This window comes from Styela clava, chromosome 1, assembly GCF_964204865.1.
Source record: "Styela clava chromosome 1, kaStyClav1.hap1.2, whole genome shotgun sequence".
NCBI lineage: Eukaryota > Metazoa > Chordata > Ascidiacea > Stolidobranchia > Styelidae > Styela > Styela clava.
Genome location: NC_135250.1, coordinates 21904896 through 21917521, shown reverse-complemented (window position 1 = coordinate 21917521; position 12626 = coordinate 21904896). Strand labels below are relative to the sequence as shown.

The following is a 12626-nucleotide window of genomic DNA, read 5'->3' as shown; positions in this document are numbered from 1 at the left end:
TTATTTAGTTTTGCTTAGTGTTACACCCGTTTGCCTATCTATGAATCAGTAGGTTTTAAGAATTACAATTTATCACTTAGTGTTTTATATCTTCAAGTTAAAATATAAAATAGCATCTTTTGAGTAGGCTCAACAAATGGGCAAATTAGCAAGTATGTAACATCTATTGTTGTAAAATACATGGCATGATAAGAATGGCAAACCCATGAATACTGTATATATATAGTAGAAGAAATTAGAAAGAGCCATGCAAAAGTGATGTTTCGGTCGTCAATAAAAAAATTTGTACGAATTTATCAGCAGCAGCCTTACAACCATTCATCCTTTTATATATTAGCATAACACCAATCATCAGCAGGCATTCAGCTCAAGCTATGTCATTCATTTGCATGCGGCAGCGCATCAATCAGTCACCTATGTAAGATAATTTAACTAGTAGATGTCATGTCTCCCTATATAAGTAGTTGATAGCATTGGTATTTTCTACAAGCGATACATCCAATACAAGCGCATAGCCTCAGTAATCACAAAGAATACATTTTTGTCGCCATATTGGTCATACAACAAAAACGAAATTTCCAAAGCATTTAGCATTTACCAAAATTTTACACTTTGGACAACACTAATTATGCAAATACATGTTTTCGTTTTGTTGACCACCAGTAGGCGACTAAAATGACTTTGATTCTAATCGTTTGCCAAGCTGAGCGGTGCAGAAGCGCTTCCATACCACGAATTCTTCGTCTGTTCCAGATTCAAGTGCCTCCCAGGTCACTGGCAAAGATGTTGTTACTGGAAGTATTTCCGGTATAACAACTTCTGCTTCCGGTATTGGTTCACTAGCTTCAGTGGTGGTAGCCTTCGTGGTAGTGGTAGTACTGGTGGTTGTGATGGGAACTGGTTCGGTTGTGGTTGTGGTGGGTTCTGGTGTAGTTGTTGTCGTCGTAGTGGTGGTAGTCGTCGTAGGTTCGGGAGTTGTCGTGGTCGTAGCTGTCGTTGTGGTAGGTTCGGGAGTGGTAGTTGTCGTGGTCGTTGCTGTGGTTGTGGTAGGTTTGGGAGTGGTAGTTGTCGTAGCTGTGGTTGTAGTAGGTTTTGGAGTGGTGGTTGTTTCTGTAGTAGGTTCAATACTAGTTGTCGTCACCATATGATGCGTTGCAGAGCCTTCCAAAGTAGGAAGTTTGGTTTCTTTCGTTTCAACTTCCCCGGATCCTTCCTATTCACATTCATTAAGTAAAGTATTGAATTACAATAAGAACAAAAAACTATTACAGGTTGAATTTTGATGAATGTCAGGTCATTTATCAAAGGTAAAAAATTGAAAATTATATTGAAAAACTGTTTTCCTGACAAACTTATGTCACAAATTTAGGAAAAAAACGAGAGAGAACAACAAAGTTGTACAAATCCTTTTTTTTTTATTTAAGACTTTTACGAAGTGAATTCTCCACTAGTCACAGACTATGGTATAAAATATATTAATTTGCCTCTCTAATTGATGCAAAGTATACTAAAAAATACTATGTATTCAATAAATACAATTAGGAATAGGTTAGCAAGACACTGCAGTACACCACAACACAAAATACAAATAAACGTCTTCACAACGGTTATTCGTTACAAAATCACTGTAAAACACCAATGAATCACGACACACAATAAGTATAAACAATACAATGTTTGTGCTTCGCATACAAATATCATCATCTTAAGACGGTGTGTTTCTCAAATTTCTAGTAGGGAGAGTTAATATCGACGATACATTGGAACGAATCATGCAAGACTAATACATCCCTAGACAAATAAGCAACGTTTTATTTAATCTTTCTATAATCGACTGAAAACCTTTTATTATACTTTGAGGTCTATCATTTTAAGGAGGGAAATTATTTCAGTATTGCCATTTTTAGGAAAAAGTAGGTGTTAATCATGTCTGAGTGATCTTCAAAAATTAACATTTTTTGGCTCGACAGTCGACACAATTTACTATTTAAGTCTCAAACACACTTAGTGTTATAATTGAAATAAGTATTTGAAAATAAGTCATTGTGACGTCAATAAAGCTAGAAACATACACCTTTGAATATTATCAGGTATTCTCTAACTAAGATATTCATTACTAATGAGTTATTGAAGATCTGACCCACCTCGATTTGTTGATGGAACTTATATCATATTTAACCATGGTTGATCGAGGTTACCCTACCTACGTTCTATACACAATCACCTATTTGAAATGATTGCAAAATCTGTATTTAATTAGTAATGTTTGTGTGTAATAATGTTAGTAGAAAGAAAGTGTAAAATCATAAGAAACAAAAATGGTTAGTTTGACAAATCTGCGACACGGAACATGCTTTGTGATGATTTTCGACCTATATTTGATCAGGGCATTCAAAGAAAATGGAACTAGCACAAGATATAAATTCGCCGTTCAGTAAACTAAGCAAAAATTGATTTTGAAAGAGGAATATTTTGTAGCGATTTTTTTGTGTAAAAATACATTTATGATAATTTGTTCAACAAAAATTTTACCAAAAGTGCGATCCTATAAATGCACGATTTCCATAAAAATCAATCGAATCACATAAAGAAACATCAAGGTATTTAGCTGTTGTATATCGGAAATTGCCATCCTTACGATGACATTCACCTACCTGGCTATGCGTAAGGATCACACAATACCTGTCTAATTATACCTAATTCCGGTTCATTTTTAACTGTTATATATATATATATTATATATAAATGTACTAAACATGCCACACAAAAGTAAAAAAATAAAATTCTCTCACACAAAACAGATCATGCAAAATAAAGGGACAAAACTGTATGTGAAACACTCGATCACCAAACTCAATACAAGTGTGCAGATTGAACAAACGAGAGAAGTCCTTTTGTGGGAAAACCATTTGCGCGACATCATATTTGCTGTTCGCACAAATGTGTCCCCCATAAATGGTACGACCCGGTCGAACAGAATGTGTGTCATGTGAATTCACGCGATTCGCTGAAACCAAATACGGTTTACAGCAATAATACCTCAAAACCAGCGGCAGTAGATGTAATAGCAGTGGTGGTAGGGTCTGGTGTGAACGTCTCTGATGCGTTAGCCGCGGGTGAAGCCGCTGTAACAATTACCTCGGAGGCAGTTGTGGCGTTAATATGCACACGTGTGGTATACACCGGTAAAAAGTCTTCTGTGTCCTCAAGGTCTTTCTAATGGATTAATGAAAGCATGATAGTGGCGGATTCGCGCACATAAAAAGCAGTAGGACTTTGCTTGTGAATTGTGTAATAAAGGCAACGTAATTTAGGCTGGGTGGCTTTCACTGGGCTCACTAATATATAAGTTTACACAACAAGCCAATCGGAGAATTTAATTTGTTTGCCTTACACCTATTAAAGGCGTGATAATGAGAGCAAATGAGTCAGACAAACAATCATTGTTCAATTCTCTCAATTTTCTTTTTTCTCTAATTAATTTTCTCTCTCCATGATTTTCCTCAGGATACCAGGGAAATTAAAATGCATTACAGAGAGGGGAATGGAAAACAAGACTACTTAGGCATCATACGGATCGAAGGTGTGACGAATGATGCCACACAGATACGTTCAGCAGTTAGCACATATAACACATTAAGCGGTCAGCTACCACACTTTCACACACAATGCTTTTCAAGCTGAAGAATAATTTGGTCTGTAATTCACAAATAAATTTCTCATGGCCGCAATTATGGTAATATTCCATGAATAATGTTAGTTACTTTAAAAAACAAGTGATTAAGCGTCATTATGGACAGACACATCAATACACACACATTTAAAAACAGAATTAGAATAATTATAGTGACAATACCAAATTTACAACTTCAATTCGAATACACAACAAAAAGTATCCAACCATTTTATCTCTTAACACTCAATGATGAAATTATTGTAAAATCTTTTATTTTCGTAAAAACTAACTCTAGGAGTATTTGATGCTAAGCTTCTAATTTTTTTGTCAATTAATCCAGAAAAATCTCTATCGCATAAAAAACACACTGAACGTACCATACTATCTTCGTCGTCGGAACCATCAGGTACTCGTTCACTACTTTTCTCTGTATCGCCATCAGAATCGTCTCCACTTCCGCTTCCTTCGTCATCATCAGGGTCAACTGTAACCGGTGACCCAAAGAAATTTCTCAAACCGCTGATCAATCGTGAAGTAGACCTCAGCGTTATTCCCTCAACCGTTCCCTATAGATAAGAAAGATTAAATTATATTTGGATGACGTCATCAATCTACGTCATAATAAAACCGATCTGTATAAGAACTAACGCTTTTACCTCAAACTGACCACTCTCTGGGCCACTGCTTGCCAAGAAAACAAATGCATCGTCTGGTATATCAGGTATTTTTAGATCATTCTCACCAAGACGCAAGGTACTGGACTTGGATATATCGTCTATGTACAAAACAGCCTCCTCGTCTGTAATGGTCAGCGCAAATTTTGTCCATTTTCCTTCAGGTATACGCTGCAAAGAACAAATGTGAATTGTGATAATAAACTAACTAAAGAGTAGAGAGGTTCCCTGCGACTTCCCTTGCCCAGTAAAACTGTACTTTTCATTTTTTTTCGTATGTTCTGTGTTCATTTTTTTTAACAACTGGTTGGAAAAAATGTACTTGACTTGACTTTCCATCAGTTTATTCTATTGAAACATTCAGTAGCATAGGTTTATATCAACCCACATACATAGCGAAATATATTTTGAGATACTCACATTAAACGTGGAACTGTGTGGTTGGTCGCTATGATCAACCATATGAAGGTAAACATAATCAGACATTTGCAATCCGAAAAGTACTTTGGTCTGAAACGTTAAAAATAAACATTATAAGAAGGTGCATTATACCGGGTTACTGCAAGACCACTTGCTTCTATGTTTTCGCACTGGCGGGACCGTATGCATTTAATGCAAGGATGATGTAGTAAGACTGAAGATACCTGTTCTGAGCCAGTGCAAGTCAAGAGTCTTATCTTCTTATCTTTTTTTTATTTTTTGCGCCCTTGGATCCGTGTGCATATTTATTTCTTTACACCCACACACAGAGTGTATTACATAGGATAGGCAAAACCAAACCAAGAAGATTACAAATCTTCCTATCTATAATAGCTACTTACTAAGTATTGGTGGGAAATGCAGTCCCTTGTTCGGAGCCCCAAGCGTATAAGTACGTAGTATGAAATAACTGCGGCACCATATTGGACTAAATTAATCCATCAAATTAATTTTACTCAAAGTAGCAGAAGGGTCACAATCTGGCAGTCTCGGTATCAGATGATGAGCTCTCCTTTTTTGCGGTTATGTCTGCGAAGTTGCACTGAGCATATGTTCAGTAAAATATTTGACATAACTGCTACGTACCTGGGTGGGATCTGTTATCGAAAACAAAAATCCATCAGCGCCTGCTTTAAGTTTAATAGTTCCTTCGATCAATAAAAATTTCTCGAAAAATCCATCGTCGAATACCCGGTTGGATGCTTTTCCTAAATAAATATCAAAATATGAAGAGCTTTACTGTTATTTAGCAATTTATTTAGAAAAAAAAAAATAAACGAATGTGCGTTGTTTTTGTCTGATTCCATTGGGGTTACCTAATCAGCAACGTTTTGAAAGAAAACTGCACCCGAAATTCTGCTTATTATTAATTAAAAGGAACTTTTTTTTCTGAATATTGCTCGACCGCCACCAGATAGATTGCTTGTCAGCCTGTTTTCAGCAAATTCGGAGCTCTCACTCCTTACCGTAATAATACACATATTTGAGCATTGCTCTCTTGTTACTATTTTGTTTTCTGCATCCAGATGTGACAGCGACTTGTTTTCAATTACCAGACATACGGGCGGATTGATGGCACAAGAATATCAAATGCAATTGTGCTGGAAATATTGAAAATCACACGAAGGAAACAACAATGTCTTAGGTACTTCAAGGAGCGGTAATCGCATCTTAACTTGTTATGTCTGGGTTAAGTACACCTTTGTATTGTTTTCTGTTTGTTTGCCAAAAACAATTGATATTTTTGATTTTTCAAAACAGAATATAACATATTATGCCATTAAAAATAACTATATACCACATCTCCTCTGTATTTAACGCCAGAGCAAATGACCCCAAAAGCATGAAATTCAAGTTTTTGTGAAATTCGTGCAATCAAAACAGGGCGGAATCTTCAAAGGGAATAGGCAATTTGCTCTCAAGTACATACCCGACTACGTAATGTCACCGTTTCTATCGCCCTGGCAAAAGTAAAAGTACTGACACGTAGTAATATAAGTTTTCCGTGCCTGATCATTGCTTAATCCAAAAATAGCAACTAGGTAGGCTACTTAAACTTGAGTGGAAAAACGGCACTTATGTCTACTTTGACTGTAACCCATTTCTCCCGAGATAATCGCTAGATTACAAATAGCGCATCTCCGGGATTGTTATATTGTAACTAAACGCCGTGTTTATAGATAATTTATGCAGGTTTTGGCTCAGAAACTTGACATTATCGGACGCGTCATAACAATATTATGCATTACGTAGTCGCAAATTTGAGAAGGGTTTGAATGTAGTCATAAATGATTTTGCCTTTGTTTGGCAAATGGGAGAGGGAAACACTTGATGCTTATTCCACGAGTTTTTGATGAGAACAGAGAAAAACGCTCTAGGCTGCTGGAAACATACATCGCTGTTTTATTGTTTTTAGTTTTCATGGATTCAAATTTATTTTAAGACGAAATTAAAATTCACAAAATGTAAGATAAAATATAATATCAGTAAAAACTGGTTTCCCGCATAAAAGTCGGTATTGAATTTTTATATTCTTTATGATGGTTATTTATAAATATTCACGGCATTCGGACGAAACGCCGTTGAACAGAGCAAACGAACAAGTTTTTACGTAATTTGAACTTTCTTCTGCTGTTATGTAATTTTTTATTACATTTCTTTTAGTGTGGAACAATGTTTGTCGGGCTCACTCATCATTGTGAGGAGCTATTTCAATACAGCGTTTAAAAATAAGAACAGCCAAATCAAAAATGTTTGAATTTTGACGCCAAAATAATCCTAAACAAATAAATAAATAATCAAAGATACACCCTCCACTGCGAAAAATATAGTTTTTTTTTTAATTTTTGGCGATAATAGGTTGGCTTCGACTTAGAAAAGACTTGACCCCTGGGAGCCTTCACACCTTTTCAGTTGCCAAAAACTATAATTGGCTTTTTCAAAGTCGTTTGAGCATGTTTATATTCGGCCACTAATAGAGCTAATTTATCTATTCTATCGCCAAATTGGCGCCCGATGAAACTACGGCAAAGTTAAGATGCCCGATGAAATTTTATAAAATTGTAAATCCAACTGAAGATGGCCCCGCCCCTTATTACACGCCCATATTTAGTAGTAATAGGTAAAAGAAGGCACTCGAAAATTCAATAAAACACTACATATTTTAATGAAGTATACACCCGCAAGCAACCACGACCGCAGCACTATGATTTAATTATCACTTGGCGAGGATGTAGGACTTATTTATGGGAGATAGCTATTTGGAAAATCATGCAAGCCCCTTTGGGACCTATACTCGGAAATTAGGAAAACAGATAACTGGGACTGACGTACCTTGATAGAAGATAGAATCTAATTGGGAGTAGCAATCTTGTATAAGTTCCATAACATTTTCACATCAAAAGGTTGTACCTGTAGATCCTCCTTTGGATATTTCATACGCTGGGGCGTCCGCTTTGCCACGTACGAAGTTGATATTTTCCGGTAAAGGAACGCCGATCATGGCGTCAAATAGATTAACACTGGCATCTGTAGGCAACCTTTCAACTGAAATAAAAGAAAAATTGAATAGAGCGAAATAAGTATATTAGGCCATTCGTTACATTACAATGTATACTTTAGTATATGGTTTACGAGGCAAGTTGCGCTGGCTCCGTTTAGTTGTGACAGTAATCTAATAAATAGACTCCGTCCAACCTTTCAATACAAACTATGCCAAGCATTATGAGATCGGACGTTTTTCGTCAACCAACAAAATTCAGTTTCTAGAATTGGCAAAAAACAATCAAAAATCATCAATCTCATTTTTATTATGTTTTAAAAAAAAAAACATTTCTTCAACTGTTAGAATTATGAAAAACTTGAAGGTCAAGGGTCACGAGTCACGACATCTTAATTCCGGATATCTGTACCGGGAACAACTCAATGCCGAAATAGCCATCTCCCCTAGCCAAATAAGTTGCAATAATGAAGCGGATAAATTACACCGTTGATATCCCAGTAATCCAAAATTTGTCAGAAACGTGAAAAATACCCCAGATAGTGAAAGAAGCGATTGTTGTAACTTCTCTTACTCTACGCTTTGTATATCGCGATGTCTTTGAAAATTATTACAAATATTTTAGCAAAAGCCTGCACCAAGGCGGACGTGAAGGAATTTCGTTGTCACGGGCGACCGCCAAAATGTCTCGGGGGAACAATTTTGTTGCGAAAACCTTTATTAAAGTTAAACCCTATCTGGCTATTAGCACCCCAAACCTGCGAGTCAGTACACCGCATAATGGTAGCCTGTACTCACTGGATTAGCTAGCTATGATTCAGGTAACCCGAGTAAAATCGTCTAGCATTTGGCAATAAATCCAAAAAAGTAATTCTGTCAATACTATTTCACATAATTGACTTAAGCCATTTTGTAAAGCGATTATAACCAACCAATTTTAAACTCAATTACTGCTTTACGCAGGTAGGTTTGCTGTAATTTTTGCATTACATGTCATAATCGTCAATTCTTTGTACAGGAATAAGCGAAGCGTTACGATTGAGGTAGACCTAAACCGCGATAAATGGAACGTTTTTTTAATCTATCCACAAAAAGCAATTTTCAATCTTTCTCGTTGATGTGCCAAAATTTAGGCAAACATTGTACAAAATTAGCTCAAAACGTCTAATATAAATAATTTCAAATCAAAACAATAGCAAAGTTTATAGAATATTGGTGTCACAATACTTGCCAAATTCATTCATCAACATACCATATATATATTAACTAGGACAGCCATAATATAATAATATATTTTGAGTATTTGTGATGGTGTTTGTTCCATCTTTTCTATTTTATTTTTATGGTTGCTAAATATCTATCTTGCTTACTTTTTGGAAAGGTTATTTCTATATGTTTCAGTATCTCGTGGAAATACCATAAAATAATAGTTTATATAACAGTATTTTTGTTAGTAATAAGTTGAAATTGTGTGATTGAACCGACACTGGAACTAATCTTGTGATATCAAAAATGCTTGTCTGCATTCCGTTCGAGCAGTGAAATATGGATTTGATAGCTTATATGAGATGGGATTCTGAATGTTCTATTCTAATTTCACGCCTTATTAAACCAAAAATCCGAAGTATGAAAGATTTATTGGAATGTTACAAACGTTTGTTTTGGTTGGGTATAAAAGATATGAGTGGTATTTCTAGTCTTCTACATAAAAATATACAGGCCAACGATAGCATTTTTCCTCTTTCTCTTTTCTCATGCAGTGAAAATGCAGCACACATATAGTTGGTTTATACCAAGAAATGATTTGGCCGCATGGGGACACTAAGCTTCTTATAACTATATCGCTGATAACTCTCACTCCACGTATATCGATCTTATCCTTCAAAAATGCTGTGAATGGAAGTTTTGTGCTTTCTTATAAAAAATTACCATATCAGTCGGTAGTATTACAAATATTTTAAGGTTACGTATCATGATGTTCATGATATCACAGAAAGAAAAAAAAGAAAATAAAATGAAGCGAAGAATTATCTTGTAATATATAAAAATACAAACTCAGCACTCTTCGATAATCATAAAAGCATGGCTAGATTTTACAAACTTTTACTTTAATACCTGGCTTGCAATCAAAAACTGTCACAGATTCTAAACGCTTCGACTCGACAAATATGTATCGTGCATCCCTCTCTGCACAAAAACTTGGTGTCTCCGTTGACATGCATTTTTCCATGATTGCGAGTGCACGGCATCTTTGAAAAGCGTCGAATTCAACACCCCGAATTGAGGAAACTTGTCGCTTGTATTCAAACAGACAATGTTCAATATCACACTCAACGAAGGTATGAGCAGAAGGCGCAGCTATGGGTGTGCTTGTTGAGCGGTCCACGTCGAGTACCTCTGTGGCAGCTGTGGGGTCTGTGGGATTCGTGAGGTTCAGAGGTCAAGAAGCAATTTTGAAGAAAAAGTGAAGGGATTGGTGACAGCCAAGCAAGAGGATAGTCGCGTGATATTAAAATAGCAGTGATAAACCCCGCCAGCAAATGCATTTTAGCAATGATAAAGTGATTAATCGATTTTACGATAAAGCAGTGTTCATATGAAATGGCCAATAAAGCAAATGCAGGTATAATAAGAACGGTAGCATTGAAGCATATTAATGATCAGAGTAAAACACCGCGTGTCTCATTCGACACCACCAAAATATCCCGGATTGAATGAAGCGATATTGTTACAGAATACAGTTTCATGAAAATAGGAGAAGAGTTATTTTTTGTTGTTTATCCATATATGCATACACGTTTACGCAATATGCGTAATTTTATCGCCAATTTGCCATAATTTGATACAATAATTGTGTATTCCACGTAGCCATATGCGTACAAAGTTTCATGGGTAAAATAAATTGCAAACCAACAAACCACCCATTAGAATCACCATGCCGAAGAAATCGAAGTAAGCGTGTCATTATTACCAATATCAGAATTTGGTACGAGATATTGGTCCCAGCGTGAAATCAGGAGTAAAATATTTATCAATTTAATAATAATAATAATATTGCATTGCAATATTATGGTTTATGGCAAAGGAATGCGTTAGTTATCACATCGAGATAGCGAGAGAAAAAGAGAGAGCGAGCGTGAGAAAAAAGAGAAAGATAAATAGAGAGAAGGACGCGTTTAGTAGGAAAAAGTAGGAGAGAAAGAGGAAAAGTGAGAGAAATTGGGATACAAGGATCGATACAATTTCGGGGAATCAATCGAATCAAAATAGGGTGTAGGGTATGGTAGGGTAAATGTGAGGAGTGGAGAAAAAGAAAAATAAATGAAATAAATTTAGTAAGATTTATTTCATTATAATTAACATTCCAAAATATATTGTGTAAAATCAATCTTTCTTTTATTTTAATTTATTATCAAACAAAACTTAAAAACGAAAACAACAATTTGAACAAAATATTGATACGATTTACGTTTATTTGTGTGTTAGTTAGTAGTATAATTCGAGTGGAGTGAGAGAACAACAATCGAAAGTGAGAGTGTTAGAGATCACAGAACACAAACAAAATACATTCACCCCAGTATCATAAAACGGGACCAAACCGAGAATGGCCATAGACAACACGCTGTTCGGAAAGAAAAAAAATGAACGAAAAACCGAATCTTCGTTAACACATTAATTCAACAAATGGTTAGAAATCGATATTCTCCCCCTACACACATTTTAACTTTTTCACATAATTTTATGTTTGTTTGTATTAATAATCGCCATTTTACAAATAATGTCCCCATAACGTGGGGTATTTTCGTTTTTTCAAAGGAAACCCTTTTTGAAGCGATATTGAAATAGATTAGGCAAAGCATGTACAATTGAGTGGCGCAAGTTTAAGAGTTAGTTAATTAATGTCGGTAACAACGGGTCGCAGGTGTTCCAACCTACATAGAGATGAAAATCTTAAAATCGTTTCATTTTTAACGATGTACGGAGAAAAGTTCGACATGCATTACACGCTTGTCGAGCTTAGCGCAGAAACCCCTCCCAAAATGATATTATTTTCTTCCGCGTAGTAATTCTGGAATTTATTTCAAATTTAGTAATTGAATATAACACGAAACAGGGGGAGTAAGATGCATCACGAAAATATTCAACAATCAGATGTATTAAACATTAACTATTTAAATCTTATAACTTGGGTTGCTGAAAATTTCATTTTTTAAACAGTTTTGCCCTCGCGTTGAGGATTAAAAATGGACGTTGTCAAATCCAAGGGATTCACATTCCAAAGGGGAAATTGACCCTATGCTACTTGATCCGTTACCCAAAGTTGTACATTTAACCAGATTTTTATTACAATTTTAAAGCTGCAAGCCGTTTCAAGTTCCGCCAGGATGAAAGATCTATAGCTAGACTGTAAACGCTTGAAAGAACAAGAACGTCTAATCTACCGGTATTTAGCATAAAACTCGACAAAAAAGGATGTCGGAAAATGGAGCAGAGTTTCAAGTTGAAATTTTTACAGCAAACCACGCTTGATCCCATATGATTTGTTGGATTCCTAAATTGGGCGAAAAAGATAAGAGCCCAACAGGCAATAACGTGGTTTGGGATAGGAGTAACGAAAAACATAAGTGCAAGTGCAATGATATATGATGCAAGTGAGCCATGCATAGCAAGCAATAATTAGAAAAGGCAATGATTCCATGGAAGCTGCTCAGTGCTCCGCACAATGTGATGAAAACAATTACAATACACATTTGTGAATGAAGGGAACAATTACTATATACAATCTGCAACACGTCAC

At 35.7% G+C, this 12626-nt stretch overlaps 1 protein-coding gene across 5 annotated transcripts in view; it reads right to left on the bottom strand.

Annotated features, from left to right (window-relative positions):
* The window catches only part of LOC120348668 (uncharacterized), a 49838-nt gene that overhangs the window by 12350 nt on the left and 24862 nt on the right, over positions 1-12626 (bottom strand). Inside the window, exons 3-10 of one of the 5 annotated variants that reach the window (XM_039418866.2) lie at positions 9944-10243; positions 7741-7875; positions 5416-5537; positions 4771-4860; positions 4333-4521; positions 4054-4242; positions 3040-3216; positions 731-1213 (exon numbers count right to left, since the gene is read on the bottom strand). In XM_039418866.2, coding sequence (XP_039274800.2) covers positions 731-1213; positions 3040-3216; positions 4054-4242; positions 4333-4521; positions 4771-4860; positions 5416-5537; positions 7741-7875; positions 9944-10243 — 1685 coding nt within the window. The remainder of the gene's footprint in view (positions 1-730; positions 1214-3039; positions 3217-4053; positions 4243-4332; positions 4522-4770; positions 4861-5415; positions 5538-7740; positions 7876-9943; positions 10244-12626) is intronic. The other 4 variants (XM_039418869.2, XM_039418867.2, XM_039418868.2 and 1 more) reach the window with 4 other exon arrangements.